Genomic DNA, 18,127 nt, shown 5'->3' with positions numbered 1-18,127 from the left:
CACAGTCAACAGTTTCTCTCTGGTTAGTTAAACATTTAACAGAAAAGCTGAAATAGTTAAAGCAGAGCATGATTTCTAATGTTAGGAGATCAAAGTGAAATAATGAGTAATAAATGAATAAAAAAAATGTTTTAAATATAGTATCAAACTCTTCAAGCCTTTAGTGGAAGTGTCAGCCATAAAAGAAAAACAACAGAAAACAGGAACAGGTCATTCGTAAGTCAAAATTTTCGTAAGACAATGCACCTTTTTCCATCGCCTTTTGAGTGAGGCGATGCTGGCTGAAGACAAAGTTCTTGTTGGAGGAGGAGGTGGCAGAGGTTGATACACTAGGTATTAGATACATGTTCTGATGAGTTTTGGTAAACAACCATTTGACTAAAAGGTCACCTGCTCTTGTTCCATCAGTTCTGTCCTCGTTCTCCTCTCTCTCTCTCTCTCTCTCTCTGTTCCTCTCTCTCCCTCTTTGTGCTGACAATCAAGCAAAACACCAACATCATCAAATATACAGTTGAAACCAGATATTTACAAACTCTTCAGATAAAAACACAAATACTTATACATCAAATCAGACTAAATGTTTATTTTTTTAGATTGTTAAATATAAAAAACATATTTGTTAACTTTAAGAGTAAAGAGAGAAACTTTCTGTATTTCTTAATTGTAAATGGCACCAAATTGTGTTCAAAATTGAGCCACACTTATGGAGCTCCACAATTCTTTTCCTGGTGTTTTGGTTGACATCTCTTGATTTTCCCATTTCAAAGAAACAGGCTCTGTGTTTTGCCTTATATGCATCCACAGCTGTGCCACCAATTTACTCACATGGACTCTACTAACCAATCAGAAGCTTCTTCAGCTCAGAATGGAATCGTCTGGAGTTTTCTTATTAATTAAAGACACAATAAACTTTATTTATATCCCTAAATTTGATGAAAGTGATCTGACATTTAACTAATTCAAAAGATATTTCAATATCTATTTATCTAAAACAAAACAAGTTTATTCTAAATTGATGTTGTACAGTAAAAAAATGTTCTTGTGTTTTCCATAAAGTGTATGTAAATATCTGGTTTCAACTGTGAATATATATGTGAGTTTTTTTCTTTGAAAGAAGCTCCTTATGTCCATTCTTGTATATCAGTACATTACTGAAACCGATTTAGAGTGCTTTATTTAGCCGTGGAGGGTAACAACTGAAAATATGAAATAAACACACATGTAAGCTAAGACTCTCTAAAAAAACAGCCTTGTTGTTGTTCGGCTTTTCGTCATTTGTTGATTCACTCGAAGACCAACTAACGTAATATGGGTCAAGTGATCAGTTTGACATCAATCTTTCGTGATACACCGTCATATTTACATTATTTGTACAGTACGAATGATTTGCTTTGGTACCTGGTCAAACTTAAGCTTTCCTCTAACTGCCTGGCTGCGCTTCTCCAACACCAAACTCGCAGCTTCTCCCCCGTCGCTCACATGCGCTAGTGCAATGCTCAGTCGCTTAGTGCCTGAGCTCGGATCATACCAACATTAGGGGGAATTTACGCACAGTCGTAAATTCCCACAGTGTGCACTATGTGCTTCGAATATTGTGTGTAGTTTTTGTTTTATACAGTTGTCAATCAGGCATCTAACTATGAAAAAAAATTACACTCCAAAAGACCCGGGCTTCTGAAAAAACGACCCGGGCTTAAGCCCAGTAAGCCACCTTCCCGCTCCGCTAATAGAGTTCACACTGTTGCAGTAGCTACCACGTGTAAAATAGTGTAAACGTTTTCCTGCTAAGTTATCAATTTTAGTAACTCACTGGAGTTTCCAAGAAACAAACATGCACTCCATCGGGTTGGTCGAGAGCAAAACACATAAAATGCTCTGAAAAGTACATAACTTTAAGTAAGAGATTGTTAAAAGTACATTTTAACACTTATTTTATATTGAAAGCTTTACTGTTTTGCTCTCAGTGTCTTGCTCCGTTTTGTCTAGCTTAATGCAGCAGCGTGCTTATGTTGCATTCACTGGGCTACGGGAACACAGTGTGTTCAAGGGGTGTCGGAAAAAAAATATAAGGTGAAAAAAATATATACTAGGAACCATGTCTATAGTGGTTACCTTTTTCTCTTTTATTAGGTGACTGCAGGTGTTGATGAACATGGAAAGGTATCACACTCAACACTTCACATTAGAATCACTGCTACACAAACAAATACCTAAAATATTTCATACATGCAGTAACTATACAACATCTATCTGGAAGATAATCATCTGTTCTTTCTTATGTTAACAATTTATTTTAATGCAGCACAGTTAACAAGCGTTATTACATTTCATTTAACACAAACACACTAAAGAGCTCAGGGGAGGGTTTGATCCACTATTTAATCTTAACATCTGCCTTCACTCATAAAAATTCTCCAAACGAATAACTACAACATTTCTATAAACGTACTGAATAAAATCAACGCTTAAGCAGCCAGTGAATCTCTGAACTCACATATAAATGTTTAATGTTTAATCAAAGTTTGACTGTTGTACTCTCAATAATTAGGTAAAAAGTAAAAACCTAGGTGATGTGCTAAAACAAAATTCAATGGATAGGCTATTATCTGATACTTCAAGTAAACCAAGAGTTTAACTCTGTCCTGAAACACATTTCTTCTGCAGTTTTTGTGAAATGCTGTGAAATGTGACTGAACTGTCCTTGATTCACTTGGCTAGTTGAATGGACAGCTTGTATATTTTCAATGTTTCAGTTTGCTCAGCAGCTTCAGAGATATGTGTGGAGTTTTGGGTGAATTTTAGACAAATATATCAGAACATCATAAGAGCAGAAAGTGATTAATAGCAATTTTGAACTTTTTTAAATCACCCAAACATAATGAAAACACGTCAGTAAAGACAAAACTCTGGTCATACGGTGAAGTTAAATTCAAAGCAGAACTATAAAATGCTATCAGTTTCACTCTAAAACACCTCTCCTCCCTGCTGCTTTGAAACAAACCGAATTAAAAGAGAACAACTGGGAAAAGAACAGTTAACAACTTGTTTGTTTTTTCTGTTTTATTCAGACAAAAAAAAAAAAAAAACATCCCTCTAATCACGTTTCTCACACATGGGTCACCTTGTGTTCTGGCAAACCATCAGACTGTGTGGTCTGCATAATGTCATACAAAAGAATTTCTTTTTTCATCAATGTTGTTGATGTTTTGTTTTGTTCTCCTCTCTAAGATAAGAGTTGTGAGAAAAGTTGCAACAGAAGCCTCAGTTTTTGTTTTATGGAACACATAGAAGAACTGATTTTTATTAAAAGCTGTAGACAAAGTCCCTGATAAACTACAAACACTGACTGTAAGCGTCTCGATTTTTATCTTAGTGAAGCTCAAACATGGAGTTGTCTCCAAAATCCATTTCTAATGTTGCGGAGAGTTTCGCTTATGTTAATATATTATAAATATTGGGAAATATAAGCATAGCATTTTAACTAACTAATCTTCTACAAGCTGTAAACATGATCATAGTTATAAAATTGGGGGAAAAAAGTGGTTTAATGAACATCAGGGTTTTCCCTTTAGTTTATGTGATCAAGTGGCGCCATCTTGTGACGTAAACATTTCTGCACCAAGAAAAGCTTAACAGCTTATCAAGGTTTTGACGTTACAAGTGCAAACACGTTTTTGGTAATTTTTGTGTGTCAGAATGTCTTTTAGTTTTTCAAACTTGCTGAGGTGGAGTTTTCTGATGTTACAAAGGTTTTGTCAGTTATGATCGCTTTAAGAGGTAAAACTGAGGACAAATGTTGCTTTTGCTGCTTTCTATGCAGAGTGTTTGTGAGCCTCACGGAATTTTCCAAGGTCCACAATGAAAATTGTGAAGACTTTAACATGTGCAGTGTTTTGAGAGTAAATTGAAGTGCAGGTTTTTCTGTAAAGTTTAACAACAGATTTGTTCCAGTTCTCAGTGTGTCTGCTCCTCTCTTTCCCTCTCTGTCTCCTTAACAGGATCATTTGTAGTCAATGTGACACAGACCTGCTATCAGGCAGAGGAGAACCACAACATCACACTGGAGTGGACGTTCACCACCAAACCTGACACATTTATCCTCCTGAGAAGCAGCATTCATGTCCTCTGGGCATTTGTTTTAAGTCTATATCTTTTGACTTATTTTAGCTAAGTCCTCATGTACTAAATAGAGGACGTCCTGGGTAGTGCTGTGACATTCTGTATCGAGGCTTCGAAGCTTGTGTCGAGTAATGGAGGGGGCGTTTCCGCGATGCGCGTATCGAGGCTTGCTTCATTTATGGGAGGAGCTGAAAATGATGACGTCCGAAGCCTCGCTGCCCGGCTGTACCACGTGACTAGTTCATGAAGCGGTTCGAACTTTGCCGCGAGATATGACAGAGATAGAAACCCCTCAGACTTCATTCAAAATGTGGGTGTTTGATGGAGAGTTGCGGTTAGTGAGTGTTAGAGACAGTTTGGAGGTTTATGAGAGTGAGGAGAGAAAGTCAGGAGAGAATGGAGCCAGCTAAGAAGAGGAGGATGTCCTCCCCAGTGTGGGAACATTTTGATCTTATTCCTCCCAACAAGGTGTGTCAATTTCTACAGAAGATGTATTTTCATAATAGTGATGGTGCAATACAGTTTATGTTAAGCAGCATTATTTTGTACAAGGTGAAGTGTTTGCTATGTGCCAGGGAGCTGGGATATAACAACAACACCTCATCCATGCTTAGGTACTACAGAGCTTTGCATGAGAATAAGGGGAACACCGATTGTGGAGCAAGACCAGGTGAGCCATCAAATGTCATGATAATATAGCATGCAGTAATGTTATGAAATGATATAACAATATTATACAACTGTAATAAGTTACGTGTGTGATATTTATATTTGTGCTTTGTTTTTATTGTCTTTCCTCAGGAGAACAATCTCAAATAGATGAAGACCTGGTTAGCATGGTGATTGAGGACTCCCAGCCATTTAGCATTGTGGAGGACAAAGGATGTAAAAGATTTGTTAAATCATTAAATCCTAGCTATGTTCTCCCCACTAAAAAAGGTCATAACAGCAGTGAAAATGTAGTTTTTACAGAATAAAATGTGAACAAGCAGGACTGAGGCTCAAGTGTAGCTGTCCATACCTCAATGTTACAAAAGCACAACCACTGTCCACACCCCAACCACACCTCACCTCACAGTAAATGATCGTTTCCATTTTAAGCATTTCCAAATAATCATTTTCCACACGGCCAGTATAAATATACACAGTATACTGCCATCACTACAATACACGTTTTACACACTCCTTTTGTTATTGACATTTACAGGCTGTGTGCAAAAGGCCACACTCTTCAAATTCATGCCAATTAATATTTTTACGTCCAGTAGGTGTCCTACTAGAGCAAATGAAGCTTCAAGAAGCTTTGCGCTGGGGTGAACCAATTGGATGAAAAGCTTCAGTGCTTCATGAAGCTTCATCTGCCATCATCATCACTAGTCCTGGGGTTTCCACTGATATCTTGTGTGTTTAGGTGGCCTCTTTTAGCTCCAAAGGGAAAGGAAATAAGAAAAAAAAAAGGTTCATTTTTTCTCAGACTCAGTTTGACAAAAGAGATGAAGCCATAATCAGTGTTCATCTCACACAGGTCCAGTCCCGAGTCAGTCCTGAGTCTGGACAGTTGAAGTCTGATTCATCCTTCCTGAGACTCTGACACCTCAACTCTTTCATGAACATGATAGGTGTTGAGGTGAACCTGAAGAAAGTTTCACCAAAACTCCACCAACACATCCATTTCAACACTCGTGGAGACCGGCTACTTGACCCCTGCTACACCTCTTTCCGGGATGCGTACAAAGCCCTCCCCCATGCCCCATTCGGCCAATCAGATCACCGCTCCATCCTGATCCTGCCCGCCTACAGGCAGAAGCTGAAACAGGAAGCTCCAACCCTGAGGGCGGTGCACAGTTGGTCGGACCAATCGGAGTCTACGCTGCAGGACTGTTTTGATCAGGCGGACTGGGAAATGTTTCACATGGCTGCTAATGACATTGATGAGTACACAGACTCAGTCTGCGGATTCATCAGGAAATTAGTGATGGGATTTCTCTTTTTAGAGAGCTGGCTCTTTCGGCTCCGAACCAGCTCTTCAGGTTGTTTTGTTTCTTTAATTAATTTATTATTAACAACAATATAAAATTATGCACAAAAGGAATTACTAATGTAAAAAAAGTGGTCTTATTTATATATGTTTATATATAAATATATACGGTGGCCCCTAGAGACAAAACATGTACAAATTCCAAAACACATTTCTAGCGTTAACTGAACTTCCAAAACAGAGCTACCTAGATCACTTAAATTACACAATTGAAAGCATGAAAGCATATGTGTATTGTTTGTGTATTTATACACAAGCACTCATATATATTCAAATAATAAAAAAAAAAGTTCATTTACCTGTTACTACCACACACCAAATCTGGCTGTTGGTACTTCCTGGCTTGTGTAGCCACTAGGTAACAAAAGCTCAACACTGGCCCTAGCATCCTGGAGCACTTCTGTTGTGTTTTGTACGTGTTTTGGAGTTTGTATGTGTTTTGTCTCTAGGAGCCACTGTAAATATACTTTTATTTATTCACTCCACATAAAATGTAATAAATAAATCATATAATACAAAAACCAACTATTCACAGTTCAACTTTTAAATATTTAAATTTTCAGCTTTTTCCTTTCAAACAAATTTAAAGTGAAACAACACAAAACACTGCAAACCACAACACAGTTAAATATAAATTAAAATATGGAAACAGAAAGAAGATGCACATTCTCTGTCATATGGGCCCGCATGAATAAACTTTCTGAATCCTTTATCATCCGCAACTGAAAATAGTTGTGGATGATTACTATACCTTTTTTAATGTGACGTTGTTGTCCCTGGCTCTCTCTCTCTCTCTCTCCTGCTCTGTTCCTGTGCTACTGAGTGTAACTACCGCCCCTCCCCCCTCTTCCCAGTGCAAAGCACAAGGCTCGCGTGCGGAGTGAAACGAAAAAAGTGTGAGAGAAAGAAGAAAAAAAAACCCCACGGCTCGCGATAAGGAGCCGGCTCGCGTCATTCACGTCAAACAGACCGACACATCACTACAGGAAATGCGTGGAAGATGTCGTCCCATCCAGAACAGTTAAATCCTTCCCAAATCAAAAACCCTGGATTAACAGAGATGTTCGCACGGCACTGGCGGCACGGAGCACTGCTTTTGCCTCCGCGAACACATCGGACTACAAACACGCACATTACCAACTCCGGAAGACGATCAAAGCAGCCAAACGTGAGTTTGTTGGTGGAGCAACAGTTTGACAACCCTCGGAGGATGTGGCAGGGACTAAACACAATTGCAGACTTTAGTAGGAAAACCAGCACACCGCAGACCACAGCCTCTCTGTGTGAGGATCTAAACGTATTCTACGCTAGATTCGACACAGCGAACACCATGAGACCGGACAATGTGCGCGCCGCGGATGACGTCAGCGCGCGTGTCTTAGTAGGATGTGCGGAGGTGCTTCAGATTCAGGTTTGCAGATGCACAAGTTGACTGACGCTGATAGCTCAACGATCCAGCGAAGACTAGTGTAGACCCGCCATCTTAAGTAGTGCAGCAATCAGCTGGGATCAGTGGCCGGTGCGGTGGTGAGAGCAGGTGTGTGGGCCAGCAGCGGGAGCCGGCAATGGTCGTGTCCAAATTCATGGGCTGCATCCTCCTGAGGCCGCATTTGTAGACCGATTACGTCACAGCGACGCGCCGAAGGCTGTCCAAATTCGTAGACTGCTCCGAATGCAGCCGACAAATGCGTCCATCTTTTCCCCGAATTTGAAGGATGGGTCGGGTGTGTCCTTCTTGGCCCACCATATCCCAGAATTCATAGCGCGGCCCAGCCAAGCTCCAGTTTCCGGCAATGGCGGCCGCTACTAAGTTTTAAAATTACTCTTATTAATCTTTCTGGGCCACAAAATAAACTTTAAACATATTTTCAGGCGAGAATGTGGGTTAGCTCGTTGATAATTAAAAATGAACACAAAAAACGGAGAAAGATTTTGGGGTCCATTTTCGATTTTTGTGCCGTGGCGCTGACAACCGGAAATACTCTGAATTAAGGGTGGGAGTAGATCTAGAAGGCTAGACCGTCCAATTCCATAGCCGTTTACTTCCGGCCTACCCGACCTCCTGAGGAGGATGCAGCCCATGAATTTGGACACGACCAATGAGTGTCGCTGCGGCGAGAGAGCGAGAGGGGGAGTGGGAGGAGGGAGAGAGCAAAAAAAACAAACATGCCTAATAGAGGGTCGACCAGCGAGGCACAGGGACCATGGCACTGTGTATATGTGACTTCCTGACGGTCATAAAAGTCCATCTCCCCTCCAGACCATAATTAGACCATGTGACAGTTATGAGCTTTTATTACATTCAGGGACAAGGGTAACATTCTTCTCCTCTCTTTCCTATCTGTTCCATACAGTCCTAGCATCCCCCAACTGTAGCTTCCTGTCTCCTTTTATGACAGGCAGACCCCCAGTGTCAATAAATTCCTGTCCCTATACACAATTACAGACATTCTCAGGCCTATAGCTAAACCAAACTAAAACACACACACATTCACAAATCCTTCCCTATTCCTCTGATCTACAACTCGACCCTCTCATCTAAGCAAATTTAAGCACATTATATTCTAATAATTGTTTTCTTGTACTCACAAATGGAGTTGAAGTTTGTTTGGGATCTGAATTGGTCTGTAGAGTATGTAGAGTAAGCACATCTTGGATTTGTTTTAATGTCATCAGGAGGCTGGCTTAATCTTCCCAGCAACCTCTTGTACACAGAAAGGGTAAATTTGTGTGTTACAAGAACAACACACAAATAGATTACACACATTTTTTTCCTCCTGTACATCATTCCTGTTTTACTGTTGTCTTCAAACATTACTCATGAAACCACCCCAAAATAACAACAGGGCCTTTCTTGGAAGTTACTGAAAACTGAACAGAAGCTGTAGTGAACACAAACAGAGGAACAAACTGGCTGATGTAACCTGACCTCAGGCAGCCGGGCGTGACAGCTGTGTTTGCATATGAAAATACACTTGGTTCCGTGTCCTGTAAGGACTGATGAAACAGGTACAGAGTGAAAGAAGGACACGCAGCCAACGTATGTATTTTACCTTTTATTTATTTTCTTTCCTGCTACTAATGAATTATTAGTCAGCCAGCTTTCTTGTGAACAATGTTAAATATTTCTGTTAGTACACATCATTGTGTGAAGCTGAGGTTGATTATATGGGATAATGTTGTCCTCTGAAAGGGGCTTGTGACCACAAAATGTTTGAGAACCTCTTTTCTGGACCGAGGAGACTGAAGGTTTCCCACTGCAGGCAGAACAGACTCTGTTGGAAGGACTAAAGGTGGGACATGAACCATTAATTTGTTTTGTTCTGTTTTTTGTTCTGTTTTATTTTCAGACATTTGTTATTTAAGCTCATCATGGTTGACATAACTGTTAATGCCTCTGGTTGATGAGCTCTCTGTGTAGTTTATCATATTTGATTCGGGTTGGTTGGGTCATTTCTGGTAGCAGGGCTCTAGACTGCAACCAATTGGGTCACAACTGCAACTAAATTTTTCAATGGTGCCACAAAAAAAAAAATCTTCGCAGGTCTCCGCAACTCTGAAAGTATCCGTGTGATCAACAACAAATACACATTATGCCCATATTGTGGTCTAAACCAATCTGAGATAGTCAGGAGCAGGACCTCTCTGATTGGCCGTGGTCCAGATATTCCTGTAGTGCTTCGCGTGTACGTTTGAAAGTGCAGGTGGATAGAGAGAGGTGAGTAGCCTGAATAAAGTGATAGCAGGTGAGAGCAGGTAAACGGATTCCACACAAACACGTAAACACAGAGCGCGGACCCGACGCATCAGAATCAGCTTTCTCTTTCTCGGTTTTCTCACCCGACGGCCGTAAATGGACACGCCGTCAGGGCTGAAAGCCGACAGCTCACTGATTCTGATGTGTCACTGATTCTGGGTAGTGAAATGTGTAATTCAAAACTTTGTCGGGACGCAGAGTCCTACAGTTCTTAAGAAAATTAATATTCAATTAAAAAAGTTAAACACTCTTCAGTAAGTGGATAATTTATGTTTTGCTGTTTAAAACTTTCACTTGATAGATGAAATTCAGTAGCCAGGGGCAGGAAATTCAGCAAAACATCAAAACAAAGCAGTGACATTATAAACTTGTTTAACTAGTCGGACAGTGTGGGCGTGTCATCCGGGTACAGTGAGCACCTATATTCAAATCATTAACATCTAAGAAATAAACAAGGAAGTGAGCTACAGAATAAAACACAATGATTGTGGACACTTGGTGAGCTTTGACTTATTTTCATTTTGTTTCTTTTCTTTGTTTCTTTCATTTTTTGTTGTTTATAAAATTCTTTTTAATACATTATTTTAAGATGTGTCTTTAAATCGTGCAGTGGTTACACACAGTCTGGCGGGGAAGTTATACAAGTGAAAAATAGCTGAAGTAGAGGATGCTTTCTAGAATGTGTGTTATGTGCCAGGAAAATACTTTTACTTAAATATTGACTCAAACTCCTGAAGCATAAAGTGATGAAGGGAAGTAAGACAAGACCTTAATAGAGAAAGAACAGAATCAAAACTTATCCCAGTGCAGACAGCAAAGAGCTGCAGACAGACGGTGTTCAGGAAGATGATGAAAAAGCAAATCTTTGATCTGATTTATATTATATGTTTTTTTGTATTTTTGTTCCATTTAATCTTTTGTTTGAAAAGTGTAATCATCACAGTGATTGTTTGTTGACTCTTTGATGGTCAAATAGATTTTTTCAGATTTTTTTGACAAACAATGAAACCTTAATTATAAAGTAATATAATATAAAAGTATAATTATGTATAAACAGGTCACCACCTTGTAGCTATCAAATATCTCAACAAACAGAAATAAAGCCAAGTTATAATCTGTGTGTTATTCTCACTTTTCTCTTCCATCAGGTGACTGCAGGTTACAAACATGGAAAGGTATCACACTCTAAACCTTGTATTATCTTCACTGCTAAAAGAACAAATACAGAAATGATTTCATACTACATGCAGTAACGTCATCATCTGCTCTCTCTTTTGTTAATTCATTTTAACCCTGAAAAGTTTTTCCAATATATGTTTCTCCTGGAGAGTAAAAAATGGTAAATATACAACCTTTCCTGATTCCTTTCCTCACTCCTCAGACCAGACTCTCCTGAACATGAACCTGAGCCGAGTCTCAGCTCTGTAACAATGAGGAAGAGAACCACTCAACAGGAAGACCGTCCTGACTTTAAAAGCAGGAAATTGTCTCCTGATGCAAAGTAAGAGTTAACTGAATGGATCCATGAGTAATCAGTGAGAAGTTTTAGTTTGCCACATGTGTAATCATTTATTATTATTATTATTATTATTATTATTATTATTATTGTTGTTGTTGTTGTTGTTGTTGTTGTTGTTGTTGTTGTTATTTTATTGCTGTGTTCATAAAAAAGAAGAAAACACAGCAACAAACAGACTAAAAAGAACAGAAGTCAAAGTTGTGCAGAGCATCAAACTTTTTAGCCTTCTTTTTTAGTCTTATTGTAATATTATTACTGTGACTAGCTCCAAGTTTATCCAGTACTTTTTGTGTCAGAAGGCTAAAAATGTAATTTCTCTGCCTGATGGTCTTTTTCTCTGTTCACCAGGATCACTGAGACACCAGATGCCCCTGAACCTGAACCTGGACCCAGCTGTGTGTCTTTGAAGAGTGATCGGTCAAAGGGCTATGTCATCTACTTTAAAGGAACAAAATCGGCTGCTGCTGAGGAGTAAGAAAGTTCACACCACAGATGTAGATGTAGTGTAGGCAGATTCAAGGTGTCATCATGTGGTTTTAATATGTGTATAAATTGACACAATAGGTTTGTTACAGCACAGTTGTGCTTGTTTTAATCAGGATGATCATCAAACAGCAGAAGAAGAAATCTTTGGCTCATATTTATGTGCAAAATGGTTCAAATTTCTTCATGATGTCTCCACAGAGCTGATCAGGAGAGTCTTCATCATAACCAGCAGCAACAAACTGATCTGGATTCAGTATTTAAGGTTTCTATATGTACACCAACCTCCTATTTAAATTGTTTTGATGTTGCACAGTCCAATATTCATCATCAAACACTTTTCAAAACAAAGTCTCAGTAACACTTTATAACATGGCCCACAAATAAGGCACAAGTACCCTGTACTTTAGTGGAATTTGCAGGAAACTACAGGGCACATAGATGTAAGATGGGGAAATATTGTTTGTTTTTCTGGAAATTTACCATAAAATAACCCAGTACTTAATATTACCTAAATTCATTTCTGTTATTAATTTTATTGTTTCCTGTACAAAATTACACATATTTACAGGGTACTTGTGGTCTAACTGTAATAATTATTTTAATTATTGTTTTATTGTTTCCTTCAAAATGAACGCATACAGGGTAAATGCACCTTAGTCACTCCATAACACGACGAGCGCCCCAGAAAGTACAGGGTACTTACGGTGTACTTGTTTATCAATTTTCTTTCAGAAATGTAAATTAATATTATTATTCTATGTTCTTACATCAATAAGTACCAAAATGAAAGTACACAGTTATCCAAAAAAAGTTATCCAATAATGTTATAAAAAAATGACATTTTGGAATTTCCTTTTTTCTTTTTTTCTCTCACAGGAGTATTATTTTAAAATGTTGTCTGCATATCTTTTATCAAAGTAACACTTTGTTAAATTCAAAACACACACAAAACAGATCTGTGAAAAAATATTTTTACTATGAAGATTTGATTTTAGACTTAGATTGTGTCATTTATTTCCCAGATGCTGGAGGAAAACATTATCACTTTTGTGAAGAACGAGCTAAAGAAGCTGCAGAATGATCTGAATCCAGATTATTCAGAGTGTCAGAGGGATGAAGAGGAGGTGTTGGACAGTGAGGAAGAGAAGCAGAGAAGGAGCAGCAGAGAGGCATTTCTGAAACTTGCAGTTAACTTCCTGAGAATAATGAAACAGGAGGAGCTGGCTGACTGTCTGCAAAGCAGTGAGAGGATTTCTCTTCATAAATTCAGTCTTTACAGGAATGAAATTGTCATATTTTCTATAATCATAACACTCATGTTTCTGTTGCTTCCCTGTAGAAAATCCTGATCCACTTTGTGAGTATACATTTAAATGTAACCTAAAGAAGAAGTTCCAGTGTGTCTTTGAGGGGATTGCTAAACCAGGAACCCAAACCACTCTAAATGAGATCTACACAGAGCTCTGCATCACAGAGGGGGGGACCGGAGAGGTCAACACTGAACATGAGGTCAGACAGATTGAAATGTTTTCCTGGAAACGAAACAGACCAGAAACAACAATCAGGTGTGAAGACATCTTTAAAGCTTCGACTGGAAGAGACAAACCAATCAGAACAGTTCTGACCAAAGGAGTGGCTGGCATCGGGAAAACATTCCTGACACAAAAGTTCACTTTGGACTGGAGTGAAGACAAGACCAACCAGGACATCCAGTTCATTTTTCCATTTCCATTCAGAGAGCTGAATTTACTGAAGGATAAAAAGTTCAGCTTAGTGGGACTTATTCATCACTTCTTCACTGAAATCAAAGAAGCAGGAATCTGCAACTTTAAAAAGTTCAAAGTTGTGTTCATTTTTAATGGTCTGGATGAGTGTCGACTTCCTCTGAACTTCCACATCACTGAGATCCTCACGGATGTTACAGAGTCCACATCAGTGGATGTGCTGCTGACAAACCTCATCAGGGGAAAGTTGCTTCCTTCTGCTCACATCTGGATAACCACACGACCTGCAGCAGCCAATCAGATCCCTGCTGAATATATAGACATGGTTACAGAGATCAGAGGGTTCACTGACCCAAAGAAGGAAGAGTACTTCAGGAAGAGACTCAGAGACAAGGAAGAGGCCAACACCATAATCTCTCATATCAAGACATCACGAAGCCTCCACATCATGTGTCACATCCCAATCTTCTGCTGGATCACTGCTACAGTTCTAGAGAGTTTGTTAAAAACCAAACAGGATGGAGGAAAGCTGCCCAAGACACTGACTGAGATGTACATTCACTTCCTGGTGGTTCAGACCAAACTGAAGAACATCAAGCATGATGGAGAAGCTGAGACAGATCCTCTCTGGAGTCCAGAGAGCAGGAAGATGGTTGAAGCACTGGGGAAACTGGCGTTTGAGCAGCTGCAGAAGGGGAACCTGATCTTCTATGAATCAGACCTGACAGAGTGTGGCATTAATGTCAGAGAGGCCTCAGTGTACTCAGGAGTGTTAACACAGATTTTTAAAGAGGTGAAAGGACTGTACCAGGATAGGGTGTTCTGCTTCATTCATCTGAGCATTCAGGAGTTTCTAGCTGCACTTCATGCCCATCTGACATTCACCAACTCTGGTGTCAACCTGCTGGAAGAGGAACAAACAGTCTCAGTGCATGTTTCTGAAAGCCACTTCTACCAGAGTGCAGTGAACAAGGCCTTACAGAGTCCAAATGGACACTTGGATTTGTTTCTTCGCTTCCTCCTTGGTCTTTCAATGCCGTCCAACCAGGAACTCCTACAAGGCCTACTGACACCGACAGGAAGCAGTTCACAAACAAATCAGGAAATAATCCAGTACACCAAGAATCAGATCAACCAGAATCCCTCTCCAGAGAAAAGCATCAATCTCTTCCACTGTTTAAATGAATTGAATGATGACTCTATAGTGAAGGACATTCAACGTCGCCTTAATTCAGGAAACCTTTTTATGGTTAATCTTTCCCATGCTCAGTGGTCAGCTCTGGTCTTCATCTTACTGTCATCAGAAAAACATCTCAATTTTATTGACCTGAAAACATACTCAGCTTCAGCAGAAGCTCTTCTGGGACTGCTGCCAGTGGTCAAAATCTGCAAAAAAGCTCTGTGAGTATGCAACCACCACTAAGCAAGTTAGTGGGAGTTTTCAATCAGTGCTACTTTCAAGAGTTTAGTCAGCTTAAATATTAAAAGGATGTCTTCTATTCTCTCATTAATACATTTCCAGGCTGAGTGGCTGTAACCTCACACAGACAAGTTGTGAAGCTCTGTCCTCAGTTCTCAGTGCTACGTCCTCTAGACTGATAGAGCTGGACATGAGTAACAACAATTTGCAGGATTCAGGAGTGAAGCGACTGTGTGCAGGACTCGGGAGTCCACAATGTGCACTTCAAATTCTCAGGTGAAATCAGAAACAACAAATTACAGTCAAATATATTTAAAAAAGAGTCGTTTTCTCTGCCAGTGTGACATGTGCTGTTTTGTGTTTGCAGGCTGTCAGGCTGTCAGATCACAGAGAAGAGCTGTGAGTCATTGGTTTCGGCTCTGAAGTCAAATCCCTCACACCTGAGAGAGCTGGACCTGAGCTACAATCATCCAGGAGACTCAGGAATAAAGCTGCTGTCTCCTCTATGGGAGGATCCCTGCTGGAGACTGGACACCCTTAGGTAAAGAGTCAAGTTTGTGCAGGAAAAATACCATAATAATGAAAATACATTTTGCTTTTGTGAAGGAAAAAAGTTGAAAACGTCTGTTTTTTCAAGCTAAAAGCGTTTGTGCTTTTCTTTGTCTTTACTAATTTCAGAATGGATCCTCATGGAGACCAGTGGATGAAAACGGGTCTAAAGAAATGTAAGTGTGTTTTATGTTAGTTCCTACTGTCATGTAACAAATCCCGTTATATTTAAATCCAATTTGCTCCACTCCAGCTTATACATTACATGCATCTCGTTCCTTTGTGTCCTGGAAGGTAGAGTTATTGTGCTAACACAATAAAAAAACAACAACACAATACTACGACAATAAAAGTACAGCAACATATTAAATATCCACTTTCACATGGCTGTAGCACATCACCCACGAATCAGAAAGTTGGTGGTTTGATCTCTGGCTACTACAATCTGCGTGTCAAAGTATTCTTAGTGACAATACTGAACCACAAGTTGCTCTGTGATGCATCCATCTGCGTGTGACTGTGTGCAAACATTAGGAAAAAACACACCTAGGCATAGAAAAATGTGCTTTGTGAATGTGCATAACGGGAATGAGGCATGTTATAAAATGTGTTGAGTTCTCAAAAGAGCAGAAAAGTGCTATTGATGACCCAGCTTGCAACAAAGATACTGTTTGCCCAGTGAGGGGCAGGTCTTGAGTATTTAGAGGTTTTTTGGGGAGACCAACAAAAATTGTGCAGAACATAAGATGAAGGATATTACAGTTCAATTGATTTTCATGTTTACACCACCTAAAAGGAAATTTGGACCACAAATTTCTAACATGAGAGAAGAAAAAAGTGAAAAGTGCTTATAAAATCACAAGTTTTAGTTATTATAGCAATTAAAAAATCATATATGCCAGGTATAAGAGAGCACAATGTGATCCCATGTGTTATGAAAGTTTCATAGTGTATCCTTTGATTTGGATTCAGTAGTGTTCAGGTGTGTAGTTTTATATCTTCATATTTTGTTTGTTTTAGGCTACTTTTCAGTTACGTATCGTAGAAATTTGTTCATGTCCAGTTAATTCTCCAGTACATTACATTCCACAATGTGTGTTGACAAAAGGCCATTTGCTGTCCTAGTTTGATTTGAGGTTTCATTGTTTATTGCAGTAGTAACAGTGTTTGTCTTGTTCTTTTAGATTTCTGTGGGCTGACAGTGGATCTGAACACAGTTCACCGCAATCTTAAACTATCTGACAACAACAGGAAGGTGGTGCACATGAAAGAGGACCAGCTCTATCCTGATCATCCTGACAGATTTGATAGTCCTCAGCTGATGTGTACTAACAGTCTGACGGGTCGTTCTTACTGGGAAGTTGAACACAGTGGAGAGGTTCATATTGCCGTGACTTACAAAGAAATAAAAAGGAAAGGAAACGGTGATGACAACAGGTTTGGAAGGACTGATGAATCCTGGTCTCTGTACTGTGATGATACAGATTATTTCGCAATGCACAATTACATATCAACAGCCATCAGCGTTCCCTGCTCATCTGCCCCTCACAAGGTTGCAGTATATGTGGACTGTGATGTTGGCACTGTGTCCTTCTACAAGGTCTTTCCAGATATGCTGTACCACCTCTACACTTTCAACACCACATTCACTGAAGCCATTTACCCTGGGTTTAGAGTTAGGTTTCTTGACTCCCATATCTACATCTGTCCTGACTCAGAAAACTGAACCTCTGCGGCTACTGTAGAGAGAATTCTGATATTGGTAAAGCAGCTTTTTTAATTTTGTCTTGATGCATGCTCAAATATCCAGGTAAGTAAATTTCCAAAAGTTGATTCTGTTCATCTGGATGTAGCGTTTCAGTGGGAGAAACATTTTGTCACTCATCCAAGTTATTTCTTCAGTCTCAGCTGACTGCAGGTTTCCCCAGTCTTATCAATCAATCAATCAATCAATCAACTTTATTTATAAAGCACTTTAAAACAACCACAGCTGACACAAAGTGCTGTACATTGGAACTGTAAAATAAAATTACATAAGATATAAGTAAAAACCAAATAAAAGAAGAGTGAAATCATTAAATAACTACTTCAATTAAAAGAGAAACTAAGTCTCGCTGAGGTTAAAAGCCAAGGAATAAAAGTGGGTTTTAAGACGTGATTTAAAAGCGGACAGTGAAGGGGCCTCTCTAACGTGCATGGGCAAATTATTCCATAATTTTGGAGCCACAATAGAGAAGGCCCTGTCCCCTCTGAGCTTCCTCCTGGATCTCGGTACCTCCAGGAGCAGCTGGTCAGCTGACCTGAGAGACCGACAGGGTATGTGGGGATGAAGAAGCTCAGAGAGGTAAGGCGGGGCAAGACTGTGGAGGCATTTAAAAACAAACATAAGAAGTTTAAAATTAACTCTAAAAGACACAGGCAGCCAGTGCAGAGAGGCTAGCACGGGGGTTATATGCTCTCTTTTTCGAGTTCCTGTTAGGAGTCGTGCAGCCGCATTTTGAACCAGCTGCAGACT

At 39.5% G+C, this 18,127-nt stretch overlaps 1 protein-coding gene across 1 annotated transcript; it reads left to right on the top strand.

Moving 5' to 3' along the window:
* The first annotated feature begins 2,146 nt into the window (after positions 1 to 2,146).
* On the top strand, positions 2,147 to 17,340 carry LOC102780251 (protein NLRC3-like). The gene is made up of 10 exons (XM_087833981.1): positions 2,147 to 2,160; positions 11,296 to 11,415; positions 11,782 to 11,904; positions 12,118 to 12,181; positions 12,942 to 13,161; positions 13,259 to 15,044; positions 15,166 to 15,339; positions 15,431 to 15,604; positions 15,742 to 15,788; positions 16,797 to 17,340. The coding sequence occupies exons 1-10, from the start codon at positions 2,147 to 2,149 to the stop codon at positions 17,336 to 17,338; spliced, it is 3,264 nt and encodes a 1,087-aa protein (XP_087690107.1). The 3' UTR covers positions 17,339 to 17,340.
* The last annotated feature ends 787 nt before the right edge of the window (positions 17,341 to 18,127 follow it).

Source organism: Neolamprologus brichardi, chromosome 3 (assembly GCF_056152115.1).
Source record: "Neolamprologus brichardi isolate AB-2024 chromosome 3, ASM5615211v1, whole genome shotgun sequence".
NCBI lineage: Eukaryota > Metazoa > Chordata > Actinopteri > Cichliformes > Cichlidae > Neolamprologus > Neolamprologus brichardi.
Note: the sequence above shows the minus strand (reverse complement) of the source record. Positions and strands in the feature narration are given on the sequence as shown.

Coding starts and splice junctions, on each gene's coding strand:
- LOC102780251 (XM_087833981.1), top strand. Junction 15,605..15,741: donor TGGAGACTGGACACCCTTAG/GTAAAGAGTCAA, acceptor TACTAATTTCAG/AATGGATCCTCATGGAGACC. Junction 15,789..16,796: donor GAAAACGGGTCTAAAGAAAT/GTAAGTGTGTTT, acceptor TTGTTCTTTTAG/ATTTCTGTGGGCTGACAGTG.